The 22,214-nt window shown below is 42.6% G+C and overlaps 1 protein-coding gene across 1 annotated transcript in view; it reads right to left on the reverse strand.

Annotated features, from left to right (window-relative positions):
• plch2a (phospholipase C, eta 2a) overlaps positions 1-22,214 on the reverse strand; it is a gene marked incomplete at both ends in the record, with an annotated part of 60,042 nt that overhangs the window by 22,989 nt on the left and 14,839 nt on the right. The window contains 7 exons of the mRNA XM_080733240.1: positions 881-991; positions 2,339-2,510; positions 4,326-4,446; positions 4,930-5,133; positions 7,986-8,079; positions 13,133-13,303; positions 20,589-20,708. Of these exons, the coding sequence (XP_080589366.1) occupies positions 881-991; positions 2,339-2,510; positions 4,326-4,446; positions 4,930-5,133; positions 7,986-8,079; positions 13,133-13,303; positions 20,589-20,708 (993 nt within the window). The remainder of the gene's footprint in view (positions 1-880; positions 992-2,338; positions 2,511-4,325; positions 4,447-4,929; positions 5,134-7,985; positions 8,080-13,132; positions 13,304-20,588; positions 20,709-22,214) is intronic.

Genomic DNA, 22,214 nt, shown 5'->3' on the forward strand with positions numbered 1-22,214 from the left:
TGTGAAATATGTAAGCAACATAAAAGACGGAAAGAGGGGGTGCATAGAGAATACAAAGAATGAGAGAGAGAGAGAGAGAGAGAGAGAGAGAGAGAGAGAGAGAGAGAGAGAGAGAGAGAGAGAGGGAGAGAGAGAGAGAGAGAGAGAGACCGAGAGAGAGAGAGAGAGAGAGAGAGAGAAAGGGAGAGGGAGAGAGAAACAGAGAGATAAAGTGGGAGAAAAAAGAAGGATAGATTAGGAGAGAGACAAACAGAGAGAGAGAGAAACAACAACAGATGCACACATAAAAATACAGTAAAAAGACAGTCGAGAACAAGAGAAAGGCGTGTGAGAGAAAAACAGCAAGAGGTCAAAAGCAAGAACACAACATTTCAAAGACAGCAGATGGGACTCCCATGGACACTCAGTGACTCTTACACAGTTTCCAAGGGGATACAACATGCGCACAAGCACACACGCACAAGTGCACGCGCACACACACACGCACACGCACACACACGCGCACACACACACACACACACACACACACACACACACACACACACACACACTTCAGCTCCTAGACACCAGTTAGCAAAGGACTGACTGACATTTGATGGCTACAGCGGATACATCTGTGATTCTCAACTTTTTACATTTCAAGGACTCCCCAGTTTGATGTGCATTATTGGCCACATTAGGTATGAATCGATATGAATTGAACATGAATTTCTTTCCTGCGACCCCCAATCTACCGAGGAGAATTTCTTTTACCAAATATGACCAAACAATCTTCAGTTCAACACAACTACAGTCCGTTCCCACGTTGTGAAACGGTGAGATAAACAACACGGAGGGAAGGGGAGACCAAAGGAAAGAGCAGGAAGGCTCCGGTACGTACGTCGTCTCCGTTCATCAGCTTACAGTCGTCCTCCATCTCGTCTGCGCTGTCCTCATCCGACACGTCCCCTTCCTCCGCGTCCTCGTCGATGTTGGTGGGCAGCTTCTTGCCCTGCAGGACGAGAGAGAAGGATGGGGTGTTGGGGGGGGGTTCACGTTATCAATTCATAAACAGCTTCAGCTTGTGCATGGGGATTCATTTCGTCTCCACTCGGAGCCCTGTAAAGCACTCATGACATTTTCTATAAAAGCAGCTTATTGATCTGTTTGGTTTAATGTGAGGTTTTACTCTATGAGACATTCTGTGGTGGTAACAGTGGTCAGTCAAGAGGTGAGACAAGAATAGATTAGGGCTGTCACGATTATTACATAATCGTCTAATCGCAATTATTTGATAATAATCGCAATTCATTTTCATAATCGTCATAATCGTTTCCATGTTGAAAAATGTTCAGATATTTCTTTTGGAAGTAAAAAATTGTGGAAATAGCAGATCTACAAGCTCACAACGCGTCGCATCGCGACTCGTTGTGAACTTGTAGATCGGTTATTTCCACTATCAATGTTCTTTAAGTATAAAGTTGTTAAACATGTCAGTAAGTTCTTTATATATTTAGGTTATGTGTCATATCTACCATGTGCAACTTCAAAGCCTAAAAGCCAAACAGAAATGTAATTGTCAACTACAAAAACACAATTAAATCGTTAATCGCAATTATTTGAGAGAAAATTTATCGTCATGTCAAATGTGATAATCGTGACAGCCCTAGAATAGAATGAACTGGATTAAAAGGGCCAACCATGAGAAGCACAGCGGACACTTGCACAGCAATATCCGCAGCATTCATTTTATTTATTGTTCAAATTAATTAATAATTACAATTTTTACTTTGCACTCAGCATACTGCATAGATGTCACATTCTTTCACACAAAAAGGTGGTTGACAATTTGAGCATTTGTGGACTAATTAAGGGGGGAAAGAATATGTACTTAATTCATGCCCTTTTTAATTGCACTTTTCACAGATGGAGCACATTTGGTTTAACCAGCCAGAACACCGTGTTTTTCAATGTGTTGATAAAGACAGCTAATTGGATGCCTCTGTTCGAGGATGACATTATGTTAACCACTTAAAGCCGCATTTTATAATCGTACGATGGAGTCGCGTGAAAACGAATAGGGACGCCAGGTTGAAATCTGTAGCTACTGTGACACAAACGCTCCTTGAAAAAAACAAAGCCAGCCTTCCCTTGAACCGACCAATTTCTCAATCCCTTTCTCAGAAAACTAGCCTTCTTCAAACGCTTTCTAAATCATATTTAGAAAGAAAAACCATCTTCCCAAGAATCCTGAATTGCAAAGAAACAGGTAGACTTACTGAGGTGATAGAGGAGGTGAGAGGTCTGGTACCCATACATTACATGTATATACAGTATACACGATAAGAATAACTCTTGCCTTGACAAGGATCTTGCCCCTCAGTGTTTCTGGCGAGGGTAGGACGCCCGATTCCTCGGCTTTGATGCTGGACAGGTCCAGCTTTTCTCCCAGGATCTCCACCAGGTACTGGGCCATCTTCTTCTGCTGGGGGACACTGCAGTGGTTCTCAATGGACAGGATCACTGGGTAGCTGTGGAGTTACAACTGAATATGTTATATGTTACATTTAAAGCAACGTTAAAGTGATAACTTGTTTGAGAAACCAAACTCTACCATACAGTAGAGCAGGGGTTTTCAAAGTGGGTGACGGGGCACCCTGGGGTGCCGCGACGGCAGTCCAGGGGTGCCGCGAGATCATTTGATAATACCGTATTTGGAATTTATTTGGACACTTGAAGAAATATTTAGTATCGTTTTAAACTTGAAGTACAACGTTATTTTCAGTCAGTTCTAACCAAAATGTCTGTTATCTCAACGTTTTCCTCGCAACATAATCACTAAAATATCGTTACTGTCAGGCAGAAACCTCTGTCGCTCAAAACTAGTGAAAACAGCAGATCTACAAGGCCACAACGCCTCGCGATGCGAGGCGTTGTGTGCTTGTAGATCTGCTGTTTTCACTTAGTTTAGTACATTTTATAGATGATAAATACAAAACGAACGGTTTGGTTTCCACCCGACAACGACGATATGCTATAAATTTAAGGTGCTGGGAGTGAAAATTATAATGTAGGGGTGCCTCGGATTAAAAAAATATTTATGGGGTGCCCTGAGACAAAAAGGTTTGGGAACCCCTGCAGTAGAGTATGTTAATAGAATATAACTGCGGTAGTCAGAGCTGGTCTTCCAGCCCTTATATTGAGACATTTAAGCTGGTTGCACACTGCTGCGTTCACACTGTTTGGAAAGCACTGTGTCCACCCTGTGATAAAACACTGCAGTGTAGTATAAAGCTATGAACCAGCCCAATGTCTCCCATCCCCTCTATTCCAGACATGACCTTACTTTGATACAAGAAGTTTCGATAAAGTAGTTGTTTAGAAAATGCTACGTTCAAGAGCAAACGCTTTGATGATTTTTTTTTTTTTTTTTTTTTTTTCATTCTTTCATTTTTTACAAAGACATGCTTCCTTTGAGGGAAAAGCTTTTTGCCTCCATCTGCCTTGGACCTATGCATGTCCTTTTTATACAATACAAAAAAACATTCTGGAAAATTACAACCTCTTTTGATGTTAAAAGCAGCCTTGCACCCTTTTCTTATCTTGCGTGGTGTGGATAATTCTTTTTTTCTCCAATAAATACACACCTACGTCAAGGCTTGCACGCACACGCACACGCACACGCACACACACACACACACACACACACACACACACACACACACACACACCTTTTGATATTACTTGTGAGACTTGGTCTATTAATAGCACCTTTTCGTAGCAACCTCCAGATTGTGCGTGTCTATAGGATTATCATCTTCACTGAAGAGGTAGGAGTCTCTTCACATCTGCTGGTGTGCTGTACAGTGTGTGTGTTTGTGTGTGTGTGTGTGTGTGTGTGTGCGCGTGCGTGTGTGCGTGCGTGCGTGCGTGCGTGCGTGCGTGCGTGCGTGCGTGTGCGTGCGTGCGTGCGTGCGCTATGTAAATGACAATGCAGATGTACCGGATAGTGTGTACATAGGTGTGTGTACAGTATGTGTACACTAACGTGCCATTCACACTGAGCACCATAACTATAAAAAATAACTAACTATATCATTCACCATTGTATTTGTGTACAATGTTAAACGCTAAAACGCTAAATCTCATTATCCACATCCTAGTAAAAAGCCTGCGCCCGTGCACGCACACGCGCAAACACACACAAAGCTGCCACAGGAGAGGGCAATGAAACCTATGAGACTGCCCTGAGGCTATCTACTGTAATGAGTATGGTAGGTGAGTCAGTGAGTGGGTGGGTGGGTGGCTGGTGATTTCAATGGGGATCAAGTGTGTGCTGAACTCACTCATTCTTGACGAAGGCGTACTTGTTGATGGTCTCGATGACGTCTTTGAAGAGGATCTTGGAGGTGAGGGTGTAGCCGTGGTGGACGATGGGCTCGCCGTCCTGCCCGTCCCAGCAGTCCACTGTGGACCAGATGACACCAGGTTGTCACAGTGGACAGACACAAACATACCGTTAAACTAACACCCATTTAAGGACTTTTTAATACCTCTAAAATGACTAAACTGGCAAAATTGTCAAATATTAGAGGTAGAAATTGTGAAAATGGCCGTCTACATGCTCACAACGCCTCGCGTTGCGAGGCATTGTGAGCATGTCGATCTGCTATTTTCACAATAGAACCGTGTTATACAAAATGTAATTACTCTTAGTGCTCTTCAGGGTGGTCCCCAGTTAAAATATGATTATTTTGGGGGTCGAGCCTGAAAAGGTTGAGAACCACTGGTGTAGAAGAGCAAAGATCATTACTGCATCATCGCGCGTGGGTGTGTGTGTGTGTGTGCGTATGGGTGTGTGTGCGTATGCATGTGCGTATGCATGTGCGCGTGCATGCGTGCGTGCGTGCGTGCGTGCGTGCGTGCGTGCGTGCGTGCGTGCGTGCAGACCTTCCACACAGCGGCAGCCCGCCTGTAGCACCCAGGTGTACATGTCCACCCTGGACTGGGACATGAGCTGGTCTCCCATCAGGTAGGTGTTGTGTGAGGAGGCGATGAAGTAGTTGCACAGTGGCTGGGTCATGTCCTGGATCACCTCGTAGTGCTCCGGGTTGAAGATGTCCCCCGCCGGGCTGCGCATGTAGTTGGTGAAACCTAAGGGGGAGGTGGGGGGTTATATTATGTGCATTTAAACACTTTCAACCTTGTGTCCACAATTCGTGTGTGTCCTCCCCTGCCCAGTAAAAATATATACAAATTTCTAAAGATTTGGGGGCTCCCGCTGGCCTATTGGTCCAGGCACATACCACATAGGCATTGATGCCTGACGGCGTCGCAGTTTCGATTCCCTGATTTCTAAACTCCTCTAAATTTACTATGTACCTTCCCTAATCCCTACCTTCCTTTAAAACCGCTCTGAAAAGCCACTTACAGGCGGCTGCTACTCGAAACTGGTAACAGAAAAACGTACCTCCCCATGACCTTTCTATTGTAAATACCATTTATTTTTGCATCATGTTTTATGCACAGTTTTTCTACTTTTAACATTTTTATCCCACGATTTTGTAACCCATTTTTCACCCGGTGTCAATTATCTAATATAATACGACAGTTTTTTATGCATACCGTAGTACTGTGTTTTATTTGTCTGTCATTCAATGTTATATGAGTTAAAAAGGAGCCCAAAAGCTTTTTTGAGGTGTCGATCTTTATAGTTGACCGTGTACCAGTGAACTGTACTGTCATGAAACTGTACCTTTTCCTATGCAAACTTATAATAAAGTAAAAATAAAAGTCTTCAATCAATCAATACTTATTTTATGTACGCAGGAAACCAGGTTCAAATCTGGGGTAGAAGGGGAAAGGAAAAAAACATAAAAATCTACAAGCTGTGAGCTTATAGGCTAATTGGGTGATATCCTTTCCTGCTTTTGCCAGACAGCACAGAGGTATAGAACAGATGGGAGGATGCAGGGGCGTCACAAGGGGTAGGAAAGTGGGACTGAGTTACCAGGGCCCAAGGTGGAGGGGGCCCTAGTAACTTTAGCTATTGAAAAATAGCAGATATACAAGCTCACAGCGCGGCACCGAGTGCCGCGCTGCGAGCTTGTAGATCTGCTATTTTTGAAAAGTCGTGAAAATGTGCGCAAATCTTTGAATATATGTATTTTTTAAAGGGGGCGTGACACGGCCAAAACAGCTAATTATGGCTATCAAATTAGCAATTTTTTTTAATGATGTCATGTACCCCCATGTTAAATTATCCAATCAAATGATGCAGTACAATCAACAGCCTATCACTGGGGGCTCTGTGTTGCTGCCGACAGGCCCATACAGCTACTGTTGATGGGCCTGTCGGCAGCAACAGCCGGCTCCACCCCCTTTCCAAACCGTTTCAACAAAGACCACCTGACCTACTGTACCATAATGTTACATTTCGGCTGGTTGTCATCACTCCTTTAAGTGAACCTTTGTAACTCAAATTTTGCTTCTGGGGTGTCCCTGGAACTAAATATTTTGAGATGGGGGGGTCCTTCACATGAAAAAAAATCAAACCTTGGTTCGAAGTGGAGCCGTGAAATTGAGCACTTCCAGATCTATGTTTTTGATTCTATGTGTTCCCCCCTGTGTGTGTGTGTGCGTGTGTGTGCCTGGCCTGAAAACAGCGCCCCTCCCTTAACATGTGTGGTCATAAAAGGTACTGTTCGAACTCAACGGGACAGTTCTCACTGGTGAGACAGGACACACATTGCCACTCAGAGGGAGACCATGGGCTCCGCCCACGGCTCCAAAAGTTTGAGCATCACTGACGTGAAAACATAGGTTTCTTGGCACACATTTTCACGATTTTTCAAAAATAGCAGATCTACAAGCTCGCAGCGCGGCACTCGGTGCCGCGCTGTGAGCTTGTATATCTGCTATTTTTCAATAGTTAACATTCATGGGGGGCCCGCAGTGAATCCTTGTACCCGGGGCCCAGAATTTGGTGTGACGCCCCTGGGAGGATGTGTTACACAGGTCCTGTACTGGAGCTGAACCCAGAATCCTCAATTTAATATACATGCAGTTACGCAGCCGAGCCACCAGGCTGCCTCAGTTATGTGAGCAGCGGTAACCGTTAATCACAGCTGACATCTGTGCCAGTTTCAATAAAGCATTGTTGGCTCAGCAACTTAATAGCTTAATATGGTGAAAAGTAATGATATAAGTGTAAGTGGTATCAGATCAAAGGAGAATGACACTTAATTTAGGAACTGTCATATCATTGCTGTCAGGCAGAAACCTTGTATCTCCATATTTCAACAGTTTTTTTCCCCGCCATAAATGAATGTCCTACTTTGTCATACAAGAGTGTTGCACTAAAGTAGTGAAAATAGCTGATCTACAAGGTCTCAATGTGTCGCTTCGCAAATCGTGACTCAGTATGTGCTTGTAGATCTGCTATTTTAGAAATGTTTTAAACGTTTCGAAAATTAAAGAGGTTAATTGTGTTTGTGGCTTTTATTAATATTTAACCAATTAAACGTATAAAGAAAAACTTGTGACAAAGTAACATTAAATATACTGGAACACGGGCTCTTTTTTAAATTTCCTGAAAAGTAATGTTTTTGTACTTTATTCCCCTTAATGGCTTGAAACAAGTCAGAGCTAAAACTAAAAGCAAAGCAGCATGAAGATGAACTTGTGTTGTACAGCAGTATTTTGTAGCAGCAGCAGTGCCTACTTAGTATTGTGCTGCTTGTCTGTTTACTAAGGAGAGATGTTACTGAGCAAACAATATGTATATCTGACACTTCCATATACAGTACAACAATATGTACTGTCTTTAATGAATAATATAACATGCACATGCTGCAAATCAACTTCACTTGTTACTGTAGCAAGCAACCAGTCTCCAGCTGTTTACAGGGGCTATTTGCATAGCAAGATTAGAAACTTCCACTGGGAGTTAATTAGCTGATGGAAATGGCTATAAGAACATCAATGTGAAAAGAATACGCACTCACCATCAATACCCAGAACCCCTTCCTTCTGGTTCTCAGAACATGGCTCAAATTTGTTGACAATCTCCAGACAGTGGTCCTTGGCCACCTTCGTCATCTATTATGGAAGGGAGTAGAATGAATCAAAACATAGTCCTCACTAATAACACTTTCTCCATGAAAGCCAATTAAAGCCTCTATTGTCAAGATTTAACTCCACTGGTTCCTACATGCCAGTTCTCTCCCCATGCCAGCAATGGAATCTCCTGTTTGACAGCTGGCCTTTAAAAAAAGAATGACGGGTCAATCAGATTCCCATCCATGTCAATCACTGTGAGAGCGACACATTGAAACAGGGTGCAGGGCAGGCCCTAGATCTCTCCCCTCAGTATGGGGCAGTTTCTCATTCTGGCTCAATATGAGCCATGGGAGTATGGATGCAACTGTTAATCAAACTAATCCATTTAATGTATATTTGTTTAATAAATGATTTTTGCAGTTTTTGTGCAATACTATTGTAAGATGAAGCATAATAAAAATGCTTATTATGTACATTTACAATGTAATAGTTAAACGAGGTGGAAAGCCCAAAATGTGCTCAGCTTACAGTTTATACTAGTCATTAGTATGACGGTGTTGCTTACCAAAAAGAGCACATCTGCAAGCTTACACCACAGGACGCAGTCGCAGTGTAATTCACTCATCCGTCCTACTTTATGTTCTTTTTGCGAAAGCGTCACTCATGCGTGATTAGAGTAGGAGTAGATTAGGAAACAATCAACGAACAATCAGTTGGCTGGTACACACGCACATATCTACAAACATGCATGTGGCGTAGATTACATTATGGCGAGCACATTTTAATAAACACATCGACCACGATGGCTGGCTAGCGGAAACCCTGCTGCTAGCAGAGGAAAAAAACAACTGAATTAGACAGGAGGATGGACAGATAGATGACACCACACTTTTAATAGGCTACTGTTCAAAAGATGTGCACACAATTAAGGTGAATTAATTGACATGAAATAGAGTACGTGGAGTGTTATTTCTTTGAAACACAAAGTAGTAGATGGCTCTAAACGCAGTCGCTAATGATGTCAGAGGACACATCCCGCCACAGCTTACCGTAGCTTCCTTTCAATAAGGACTCAAAACAACAAACATCTACAGTAATTGACAGCGGCAGTCAGAACACAATGCTGAATATAATAAGCGAAAGAACTATGCTATCCGAAATGGGCTGACTTCTTCTCCCACTTGGCGTTTCTTTTCTCTTTTCCTCTTTCCTCATCTGCTAGGAGGGCCTTTAGCAGAAAAGGCATGCCATTAACTAATCCTCTCTTTTCAGTCTGTGGAACCATTAATGAGTAGATGATGCATTTCAGGAGTCATATCCAAGCTCTACAAATCTGGGAGAGTGTTTTCTGCAGGTGATTCAGTCCGAGTGTATCAAAGGGTGCATTTGGAAATGTGCACCGGGTGTGGTTAGGGTTAGGGGTTAGGGTTAGGTTTAGGCATATTTTTACTGAGGTTAAGGTTAGGATTAGGGTTAGGTTTAGGCACTCCGAACGCACCCTTTGATACACTCGGACTGAACGACCTGCAGAAAACACTCTCCCCTACAAATCTATCTGCACTAGCCAACGACTAATTCCACATTTACCCAAAGATATTGGGCTTCAGGCCAGGGCTTCAGGCCAGGGCCTCAAAGGTGAGTCTATTAAATGTTGGGTCTGCCACCTTAATCTGAAAGCGACTGGCACCTTTTCAATAATTTACTCTCTTTGAATCACTGTAGCCGAGTGAGATGTCAGCCTGACCGAAAAGTCTCCGACCTGCTGTAAGGCTATGTGGTGCTTTTAACATGGATTAACCTGAGTGTACAGATAGCATACATACAGTATAAGTTTTGGGCCATTTGCAGATGACGGATGAATAACTACTTCTGAATTAGGATAACTCAAAATTATAGATCTATTTGGAACATACAGTACATACTTTACTGTATATGGAATATAATATAATATATTGTATACAGACAGGTATATAGTTTAATTTCATTTTAAAAGAGCACAGTACCTCATAGTACCAGTTAGTACATAAAGGACCAATTCACCTCTGGGACAACCAGATCTTATTTTATTGTTGTTTGGGACACGATCAACACAATCCTGAGTTATTTTTTTATAACTGTGTTTTTTATATTTTAGTATTTCAGCATGCTACAAAGCATCATATGATGCATTTTGCATGACACGTGCGACGTGTCATGAGCTTGTAGACCTGCTGTTTTCACTTTTTGAAAATGTTTGAAACAAACTAAAATTCTAAATGCACCTATGCCCAAAATAGATATTCCCGCTGTCGGATCTGGCAAAAAGAAAACCTCCAGAATTCACTGATGAACAGAGCAACCCGCTTGATTTCTCACAGCGTGCTGTGCTCTCACCATGTACTATATTCTGTCTTTTGTAATGTGCTTCAGTCTCGACACGTTCCTCTGCTGGCTCCGGAGAGCAGGGCAGGGAACCCTGGGGCGAAGCAGACTGTGAGAAGGAACTGTCATATCTCCACTTCTGAGGAAGACCAAGATCAAAGACTGAAATGCGGGGGACGAAAAACAAAAACAGAACCCAGGGGCCATTCCACCGTATGATCATTGGTTAGCCAGGATCAAGGGTCTTATATGCCCACCCACCTATCCACTTATACCACCCTGTCCGCCTGATCCACTGGTGGGAAAGCAGCCATGCGTATAATAATATAGTATATCATACCTGTGCATCTTTAATGACATACCCAAAACAGCGACGCCAGGTTGAAAGTGGCTAACCTTATGGGTCACTTCAGTGTTCAATTAAAACTCAGGATTGTGCAGTGCACCATGGCTTTAGACAACATACTGTAGGGGCATCGGCTGAATTGTTTTGTTGAATAATTGCGACCGTAGGTTTACTGTCAAAACTGGCACAGCTTGTCCGTATGTACTGTATGTACGTGTAACGCCTGACACTGTGGTTTCCCTGACACATCACTGTGACATCAAGGGTGACATCACAGGTGACATCACAGGTGATGTCAGATACTCAGAGCAAGGATCTCCATATATGGGCATAAACAGGTGACATCACAGTGTTAAGGATCTCCATATATGGGCATAAAAGGGATTGTATCCCAGATGATGCCCTGTTAGGAGAACCACACTATGATCTCCATAATGATGCCCTGTTAGAGAGATCCCTGTGATGCCAGGGGAACAAATCCCTTTATGCCCATATATGGAGATCCTTAACGCTGTGATGTCACCTGTTTATGCCCATATATGAAGATCCCTGATGGAAGTTTCTGCTTTACTCTTTGAATTTGTGGCTCTGATTAACCCTTCCCACTCCTCCCACACAATCGATTTGCTCATACACATACAGTATGAGAGTTGTGGCTGGATTTGGGCACTCAAGAATTATGCGTAGTTCTAAATGAATTGCGAGTAGAATCCAGTGTTTGTGTGATACCGAGACCTGATAACCAACCATAGCCAAATAATCAGTCCCTGGGTAGAAGAGAGACCATTTCAGTTTGTTTTTAAATTCACTTTTTTTATCATGATGTTTACAGCAGGGATGAGTTCAGATTCTCCGTGTCTTTTTTTTCCATCTCTAATATCGATTTTCATTTTTCAAAACCAATTCGCTAGTAAATGGCCACTGATTTATCGTTCACACTGACGGCCGTTGAATAAACACACGCACGCACGCACGCACGCACGCACGCACGCACGCACGCACGCACGCACGCACGCACGCGCACACACACACACACACACACACACACACACACACACACACACACACACACACACACACACACACACACACACACACACACACACACACACACACACACAAGGTGTGCAGAAGAAACCACAGCTCTAATCACAAAGATGGTAGGCTATGATGGTGTCATATTGATTTATTATAGGCCAGCTGAGTCAATCAACGTTATGAAGGACTAATCTACAGTGCAGTAGCCTTTTATTTTAATGATCCAGTTTCATTGCCAAGACCAGTAGTCCAGCCAAGACCAGTTTGATTTTGGTCAGTCATGCATATGATCCCTAGATTATAAAGTTTATCACATTGATCCATCTTATATCCATCTACTGGCGTCTTTCTGCTTGGACCCATGAGGTGAGGTGAAGGTCTGTTGATCAATGTACCGTACTGGAAGTGCATGTCAATAACGGCCACAATAACCTATCAATCCTGATTGACGTTTGCATAAAAACAAACATGTGATCCCGGTATAGTAAACACCGGATTATTGAGCGTATGCAGCAAAGCAGGAATATGTTTGGCAAATATCTTTTGTCAGAAATGGCTTAAATACAGATTCAGATTCGTTAACGGGTTTTAAACTGACACAAGGTGCACTGTACTCAACCTAAACAAGAAACATCTTATATTTATTCCATATTCCCCATTGTAGCTATGAACATGAACCCTAGTATCCCTACTCTCGGGCGAAAATGTTGTAAAAATAGAAGATCTAAAAGCTGTGAGCTTGTAGATCAGATTCGTCTAATGGCTTAGGCAAAGACGTGAGGTGTACGTTCATTTGTCTGCTTTTATCTGTACGACTGCGTGACAAATACATCTCCCTTCATCTCCATTTAGCGTTGATTTGCTGCTATACTGTACGTGTAAATCAGACTAATTATTCAGGTGAGTGCCAGGAGCTATTTGTGTGCGTGTGGAGAATAGAGATTTTTAGTATTCGAATTATTCGACCTGCGAGGTGTTGTGAGCATGTAGATCTGCTATTTTCACAATATTTATCTACGGAACCGAGTCACATTAAATGTAATACCTACAATTCCAAGTGCTTGTCAGGGTGGGGGTCCCCAGTTCAAATATGTTTATTTTGGGGGTCACGGCCTAAAAAGATCTGAGAACCCCTGGTATAGAGCATTAACAAATTCATCCACCAGGGGCATTGACAACTCATTCTTATGACTTCCTATCTAGCCAAGCTTCATAAACTATATATTCTTTAAAGAGAAAACAACTTAAAAAAAAAAAAAAAGAATATTCGACTTCGGTGAACAACGTCGAATAGTGACTTTGATATTCGAATATTCGAATATTTGGTGAATGCCCTAATGTATATACCTTCTGCTCTGTCTCCAGGAATCGGGCCAGGTCATCTGTGTCCATGTGGTCCTTGTGGTTGCTGTAGGTGAGCATCAGCAGGTACAGGTCTCTCCTGGTGGACATCATCTTGTAGAAGGAGCAGAACTCCTCAAAGCCCAGCGTTCCCTGCTGGTCGTCTGTGTCCGCCTCCTGTAAACACAACACACACGTGTGGGTGCTATGGGAGCCGTCTAGAATTTGCTTGTCCGTGTGCGTCGCGGATCTCTGGCCACCAAATTTGTTGTGCATGCTGCTATAGTGGGCCAAGGAAGTAAATGCCTGTACATTTCACATTGTGTAAATTCGTAAACTCGGATGCATGGTTCCTCCATGATTGAGCAAGACTGTTGTCATCAATAAAAGGGCATCAATGTTATATTTTTTTTAAATTTGAAGGCATTTCAGATGTCTCTTCAGAAGACGACAACTAGAGAGAGAGAGAGAGAGAGAGAGAGAGAGAGAGAGAGAGAGAGAGAGAGATTATGCGCCAACTACGGAACTGTGACACCATGATAATGTCTGCCTGCCTTAGACATACTGTAATACTTGCCAAAATGTCAACTGGCTGAGCCATCGGGATGCCCCATTTTAGAGCAATTTCTAGTCAGTGATTGTCACATGTACCCAGAGTGGTCAGGAACCAGGGTCTGCAGAAAGAGCAGTGGCTCCGCTGGGAGCAGATAAGAAATGTATTAAGGCCACCTCAACCTGGAGGAATTCGACCCAAATCGATCATCATAGTGATTAAATCCTGAAATACATTTAGACAACCTTTTACCGTGACAGGCAATTTAAAAGGTGGTGGCTCTACTGAACTGAGGTCTAGCCCGTCCCGTGGTAACATGTGCTGGTGAGACATTTTGGGGTCTTTTTTAATGGTCGCTAAGAAGGCAAAAGCCAATTATATAGCAAGTTACAGTAGAAACCAAACTTAAAGTAGAGTTCAATAATATTTTTAGTTTTTTGTCGCATTCCTAAGACAAAAATGTGATAACAATAAATTTACCCCCATTCATTCCGGATGGGGACCCGTTTCGAAACGGGTCCCCATCCGGAATCAATGGGGGTAAATTTACTCGAATCAAATTTTTGTCTTAGGAATGTGACAAAAAACTAAAAATATTATTGAACTCTACTCCCCATGGCATGAGTAATCAATAGAAAAAAAAGTCATTTTGGGGGTGAACTACTCCTTTAATGCCCATGATAGCAAGTGTCTTGCATAACCTAAAGTAGATAACATACAAACAAAACAAAGTAATGCTACCCATGATGATGACCCCTTGCTCCCTAACAAGCTAAATCAATTCTACTTCGATTTGATGATATGCCTATGGCCATGTCAAGCTCCTTCAGACAGTGCCCTTGGATCCACCATTCTTGGTAGAGAACATAAGGTCAAAATTCTGCTAAATAAACACCACTGCAGGAAAGCAGCAGTGCTGACCTTGTTTCGGCAGCTATTATCAAGTGGTCTGCTCATGAACTTTTGAGTGTTTTGTTTTTTGTTTGTTTTTTAACTGATATTTTAACTGGTCTCTCAAAGTACATTGACGTTACTTTGTTATTATGAAGGTGTTTGAGAAACTAGTAACCAACTATCTGTACAGTGTGATGCTTGAGCCGTTTAACGTATTCTTACATGGAACATCGGCCTGTAGAGGATGTAGTAACAAGATTCAAGATGTTTATTGTTATATCTTGTGTACAGAACAGTTTTAGGTTTCTCAACACAGCCTTGGTAGCAGCAAAAGTAAAACCACCATTACATAATAATAAAGAAGAATAGCAGCAATACTAGAAAATAATTACAGTATCTATACCTCTGCATTCACTCCATCCTGCAGCACCAAGAGGCCAATGCTACCTACATGTGTCCTCTTTATTGATTTTAGTTCTGATTTTAATAATATTATTCAAGCAAGGCTATATGACAACCTCCTAAAGCTGGGAGTTAACCTGTCCAATTGTAACCGGACCTTTGACTTTTTGACCAATATATGTCTATGCCTCTACTAGTTCCGCTCCTTTTTACCAGCTTGTGTAAAGCTCAAGCTGGTCTATATTCAGTCGCTGTGCTAGTAGTGACTTTTTCCTTTCTTTCTCCTCATTGGCTGCCCTTTAAGCCAATGGGGAGTCCACAATGCCTTCCCATACGCTGAAGGGCTATGTTGCGTCCCTCGGTCCCATGATGCATATGCCCCAGAGCCGAAGGAGCCGTCTACCTTTCTATCTCTATTGAGTGTAACAAACACGTTCACCCAAACGTCCTCTCAGGCTATGGCATCACAAGGAAAATGTGCTTGGCCCAAACAACACAGTTTACAGTTGACCACCCCCAACGTTAAATTATTATCTCATTACCTGCGAGAGTCTCCTACTGAGCAGCCACTCGGTCATCAAATTATTGGCTCGGGAATTCAAGGAAAACAAAATAAATCTGTATTGTCTGTATACTGGTGTGTAATTGATTGAAAATAAGGTTGGGTGAAGAGTAATGACATGACATTTTTGACAAAAAAAGTGCCCATAAATTGCCCCATTTGTCAGATGCACTTAGCTGAGAACAAATATAGGCTATCCATTCAGGGTACCCACGGTTCACATAAAATGAAGGAAGCACAGCTAGAGAGACAGGGTTCTTTATTGGACAGAAAACATCAATCTAGCCTTATTCGTTCCCATTCATTAGGTAAGAGAGGGGGGCTCTTAAGCCCTTGGTATGCTTGTACACTGTGCTTTGGTTCAGCAGCTAATATGGATTAATTTATCAGTTAGAGGAGCTGTTATTTCTGTCCTACCAGCCCCTTCCCTCCATCTCTGCAAGTCTCAGCTGTGATAAATCATTGAGCAAGACTCTTTTGTGAGTAGCCTCATCGAGCTGCGCTGGAGCCACGGTAATACCTCCGGCTAGCACACTTAACCGACTGGAAAAAGACTCCTTCTGCCATGCTCCAATGTGCATGCACCACACCTCTCCTCGCTCAGCCAAAAAGCCAGTGCTCCGCAGGGGACTAAATCTCTTGAAGGGACGCTTTGGTGTTAGTACGTACACTTCACTTGGCTAGGCGGCCCTCGGAGGTGCAAATAAACGAGGTGTTTTGTAATAACACTGCCATTTCCTCAGTTTACCGCTTTCTGAGCAGAAAAAGAGAGGAGGGCATGAGTGTCGTCATAGCCGTTTCACTGGAAGTTCATCTCCAGCGGCCCATTGGCTCTGGAGCCTGAGGAACATTTTTCTTACTTACTCATAAATGACATCAAAATAATTGAATAGGCAGTATGCACAGTAGCCACTTTGGAGAGAAGTTGGTCTCTTCTCACTTCCTTCACAGGTGTTACCAATAATACTTATGAAGGCTCTGTTCCATTCTGGTCAAAAAGAGTCAGCTAGGGTGTTGATACTGTGAATATTGGCTCATTGTAAAGACTCTGCTACACCAGTGGGTCTCAAAGTGTGGTCCAGGGACCCTCATGGCTAATGGTTCCTTGGGGGTTCCTGAAATGACCCCTTAAAAAGGTGTCTAACTCTCAGAGTTCTGGGGGTCCTTGAAATAAAAGGTTTGAGAACCACTGTGCTACATGAAATGGAACAGAGCCTTCATTAGTATCATTGGTAACACCTTTGAAGGAACTAAGGAAGTGAGAACGTTCCAATATGGCTACTGTGTATAGCCTGTTGTCAGCCTTGTTGCAAAATCAATCAGAAAATTGTCTGTATAAAGTACAGTAAATATTGATGCAACCAACAACGGCAGCAGTTACAGTACTCTTGACACATGTGTGTCAGTTCTCTAACTCTGGCTATCGGGTCAGGTCCACAAGGCTCTCTTTGCTGTAAGCAGGTTAAGCTGAGCAACCAGCCAGCAGCAGATTTGTAAACAGTAAAGTCTTCCTGTACGTACACACACACACATACACACATACAGTGCATGACCAGATTGGTCCCGGGTGTGTTCACTCTGCCTTATTCCAGAGGCCATCTGTGCCCCGGCAGCACCATATGGGTTACCATCGACAGGGTGCAAGCGGGGCTTAGCATTAGCGACCTGGCTATCTCTGTGGGACTGGCGTGAAAACAACTCGCACACAGCCAGGACCCTGTGGACGGACAAACACGGACTAACACATGAACGGGCTAATCCTGGACAAAGTATATAATTGTGTAGTCGGCAGCCAAACAATGTGTTAGACCAACATCTGCAGGATTTTGCAATGAGTAAAAAAAAATATATATATATACCGTATATAATAATTCTAAGAACCTCCTCAACTACAGTAGGCCTACACTTACTTACTCGATTTTAGGCATGTCATTACAGGAGAAAATGGCATATCTACAAGCTTGCGACACATCGTGAGCTTGTAGATCAATTATTTTCGCTATTCGTTGTACATGAGCACAGTATATGGCTTAAATGGTTACAAAGCAATAACGACAATGGAAATAGGGAACAAGTAATGTACTGAGTACTGATCCAATATACATTGTTTAATTGTACCAGTTATTTTATGTATCAGACGGTCATTTGGTCACTAGTTGACACTTAGCAATTAGAACTGAGGCTTAACTATTAGAATTAAGGAGGGGAGCTTAACTATTAGAATGAAGGAGGGTATATAAATGAGGCAATTCTCAATCAGCAGAAAGGCAGTATCAACTCTCTCACTCCAGTCCACAGTACACTGACCACAGCTGGTAGAGAGCTGGCCTCAACCACACATACACCACAGTAACTCATGGTCACTTGCACATCACTTCACGTTGGGCCACTTTGCCTGTGGCCTGGCTTGAACGAGGAGCCCAGAAAGGGACCCAGTTAATACAGCTGAAGTAATTAAGTGACTTTCTATCAAAGGGCTCCGTCATTCGTACGTTTACAACATTACACTCCATTAGTTCCCCTCGCGGTGTGGTGTGGAGCCACTGTACGGACGCTGTGACATGAAATGTCATTCATCAGCATTCTCGCCATGGCTATCTGCGAATCCACCTCAAAAGTCAGAGACACCTCTAAACTTCAAGCATCATTTAGGCAGGGGGGGAAAGAAAGTTGGTATTCTGGATTTGAGCAAAATTATTTCAAAATCATACATGTATTATTTTAACTCTTTGAGCGCCAGCGCCCTCTAGGGGCCAAAGAATGCCAGCGCATCTCTCATAGGCGAGCGCTTTAGCTTCCAGGACTTCAGCTTCCAGGACCTGACGTGCTCACGTTCTTGCACGGCATGGAAATGTCCCGGATGAAGATGCTAACAGAATGGCTATTCCCATTTTGTAATCTAAAAGATCATTTTTGGGCGATTTCGCCGTAAATAAACCTCGCGCCGCTTTCCTAAAACACAAAAAAGAGATATAAGCCTTTAAAGATGCAGCCTTTCATTGGATTAGGCGGAGATTGGCGATTGCGTTCGCAAATTACGGCCGGCCGGGACGTTGTTAGCTTTCGGCTAGTAGCTACAAAAATCAAGCCAGGCTTCAGAAGGCCTCTTATCATTTTATTATTTACTAACCCATTTAATTAAATAAAGCCGAACTACTTCGGGATCGGCACACTCGTGTACTCATCGGAAGCGGCGCCGAACATCGGGTGAACATTGGGGAGCTCAAAAATGTATTTTAAACCATTTTTAATGGAATATATCGTCGGACAGAGTAGAACGGCTAGCTGGCTAGCGGCTAGCGAGCCAGGACCACCCACGACTCTACAAGCAGCTCGGGGTAAGTGAATTAATAAAAAAAAGATTGTATTGGATTGAAATAAAGCCGAACTAGTTCGGGATCGGCACCAGATGAGTTAAAACCACCTTAACCCTATACTTAGTTGACCACGTTCCCAAGGGTTCTATGCTATGCTATTTTCGCTCTTCACTAGATATCTTCACCTAAAATAGCCAATCTATAAGCTCACAACGTAGCATTACTTTACAACACGTTGTGAACTTTTGATAATTTCAGCAAATGTTCCTCCCAGAATAGGGATGCTCGGGTTCAAGTGGTTAAAAGAACACAAGAATAGAAAGCCACCCTGCCGTCTTGCTTGATTGTTGCGGGCTCAGCCGAAGGACATCGTCTCGTGGTCACTATGGATTAGCGCGCCGGAGGGTGAATATAGGATCTGTCTGTGGAACGCAGTCAATGCAGGGTGAGAAAGCTATGAGCAATCTGAACATTCATCACAGCAGGGGCGTCAATTGGGTATGGCAGGGGTAAGCAGCTGCCATACCCTGGGTCCAGGGGGGAGAATACAAGTTACTTTAAAATATAAATCCATGAATGTTAAATAAATGTAAAATAACTACAAATGCAAAATTTAACAAGGTATTATAATTATATTCTCCACACTTTTATTCTCCCCATCTTGACAGAATATTATATACCCAGGTTCCGCAGGTCAGCTGCACAGGTGCAATTCATTATTGTTAATTGTGGCACGTTTACGCCAAGTTTAGCCACACTTGAACAACTGTTCCAGGCTGCCATATCCAGCCCAAGAAACCATATACATTTTGGGGGAAAAAAATAGAATGTACTTCTTAAAATAAATGTATCATGCCTGTTGCTAAGGTATGGCAACATGACTGGTGTCTTGCACACGCGCAACACCAGACATGTTGCCATACCTTACCTTTTTTCTGAACTGACGCCACTGTATCACAGCCTGCTGGGCACGAAAGGCTCTCTTCCTCTCTCCAAGGACAGAATAAAAACCTTTTCATTTCCTTTTCATTTTGCAAAGAACATTTCACTTGCATAGTGCAAAGAACACAATTTCAACAACCACCCACACAATGCAGTATAATTAATTTATTTTTCGCTCTATTGACTTGAGATGTGAGGCGACCCAGACTTAACCATTGCAACCAAAACAGATGAGCTGCAGACAATTAAAACCACAAATCAACAGATGGGCAATTACACACCCACATTCTGCGAGTCTACGCGTTGCTGTGCGTGTACAACGAACGGCACAAGCACACACGTGCAAAAACACACAAACCTGTCATTGATAACACTATCTCCCAATGTCTCACTCTGTTCCCTTCCTCTCAACCATTGTCACTTATTTACACCTCTATATCTAGCATTCTTCAAATACCCCAGCAGTTTTTATCAGCTCCCAAAAATGATGTGTCATCTAGTGTGCGTGCGTGCATGCATGCGTGCATGCGTGCGTCTACTAGGTGACATTGAGAATCTTCATCGGGTAGAAATGTTACTCAGTTTTGTCTTCTGTGGTTCTTTAATCGGACAGGTATCATATGGACAAACATATTGTTTCAGGAATGCTTTCATGCTTAAGGGAGATAAGTGGTAAAACACAAGACACACAAGACATCTCACCCCTGGTGACTAGTGCAAAGAGGCATGGTGTCCAGGATCGATTAGTGATGTTACGATCATCTGTGTTTGTCTCTCAAGTGTTTCTGTTACCTTGAACATCTGTTTGACCTTCTGTCGGGGCAGGTTCACGTTGAGCTTGTGCAGGAGCTGCAAAACCTCACTGATGCTGAGGCTGCCGTCGCCGTTCTTGTCCGCCTCTGCAAACGTCTGCTTCAGCCACGTAACAACACGGTGGGTTAAGGAGGTTAGAACACTTCAAGGAACAGTGCAAACATGCGTGTCAATGTAATGCCCGATTCATACTTCTGTCATATGATGGCGTCCATCTTCGTGGATTAATTTAATAATGATTATTTGTGGACCAAACATTGATATACACATTTTCACTAAATGTGTGTTCTTGCATGTTTTCTACTGTTTCTTCTGTAATTTACTGAAAAACAGACTTCTTAACTCATTCCCTGCCAGGCCCGATAGTCCCGAGATTATTCCAATGTCTTTCCCCGCCAGGCCCGATAGTCCCGAGAATTAAAAAAAAAAAATCAAAAAAAATCAAAAAAAAAATTTTTTCAAAATTTTTTTTTGACCCCAAAAAATGGAGTAGGCATGATAGCAATCGCGAAATTGCATGTTTAACCCCCATAGCAACCCCATCTTTCAAGCATGGCAGCCATTTTGGCAGCCATCTTTGTTAAACATAGTGGCTGTTATCTCATGAATGCCTGAACGGATTTCCATTCGGATTTTTTTGTTTGAAAGCTGTGAGCAATGTGGACACACGTGGTGCATTATCTAGGCATGGGTGTGCATGATCCGTGCACACCCAATTACATGGAAGTCTATGGAGACGAATGGCAGGTGGGAGTACGGAGGTATGTTAAAATGGCGGTCAATGTGTTAAGGACACAAATCGAATCTGTGATAAAGAATTTCTTTACACCAGAAAGTTTCACAGTTTTAGGATCACAAAATACTTAATTAATAATTAATCCTTAAACACAGGTTTGACAGGATTCTCAGCTTTATCTATTGTCAGACTTCTCTGTATGACCTTGGGTGAAAGCTTACAATTTTTCACAATCTGTAAAACAAACAACAGAAAAATGACGGGCACCTTCTATATCAGACCCTGTCACACATGTGTTACATTGGAGAATTTCAACATAATTAACCAATTTAGGCCTAGAATTATTGAATGCTTTAACCAGTGAAAAATAGCCGATATACAAGCTCACAGCGCAGCACCGAGTGCCACGCTGCAAGCTTGTAGATCTGCTTTTTTTTTTAAAGTCGTGAAAATTTGTGCAAATCTTTGAATATGTATTTTCAAAGCGAACGTTTGTAACTCAGATTTTGCTTCTGGGTGGTCCCTGGAACTAAATATTTTGAGATGCGGGTCCGTGGCCAAATAAATATAATTTTGGGGGTCCTTCACGTGAAAAGGTTTGAGAACCACTGACATAGTAGTCTCACAAGAACAGACTAACTGACCTCCATTTAAGTGAAAAGGACCTTTTCTTTGACGATGGCTAGCCAGATTGCTGACATAGAAACATAGGTTTTTCAAAAAATCTTAGAAGGATTCAAAAGACACTTATAGAATCGGGTCAAAATTCTAATTTTCATGATTTTTCAAAAATAGCAGATCTACAAGCTCGCAGCACGGCACTCGTGAGCTTGTATATCTGCTATTTTTCAATAGTTAAAGCATAAAAT

This window comes from Nannobrachium achirus (genome assembly GCF_963921795.1).
Source record: "Nannobrachium achirus genome assembly, chromosome: 9".
Classification (NCBI taxonomy): Eukaryota; Metazoa; Chordata; class Actinopteri; order Myctophiformes; family Myctophidae; genus Nannobrachium; species Nannobrachium achirus.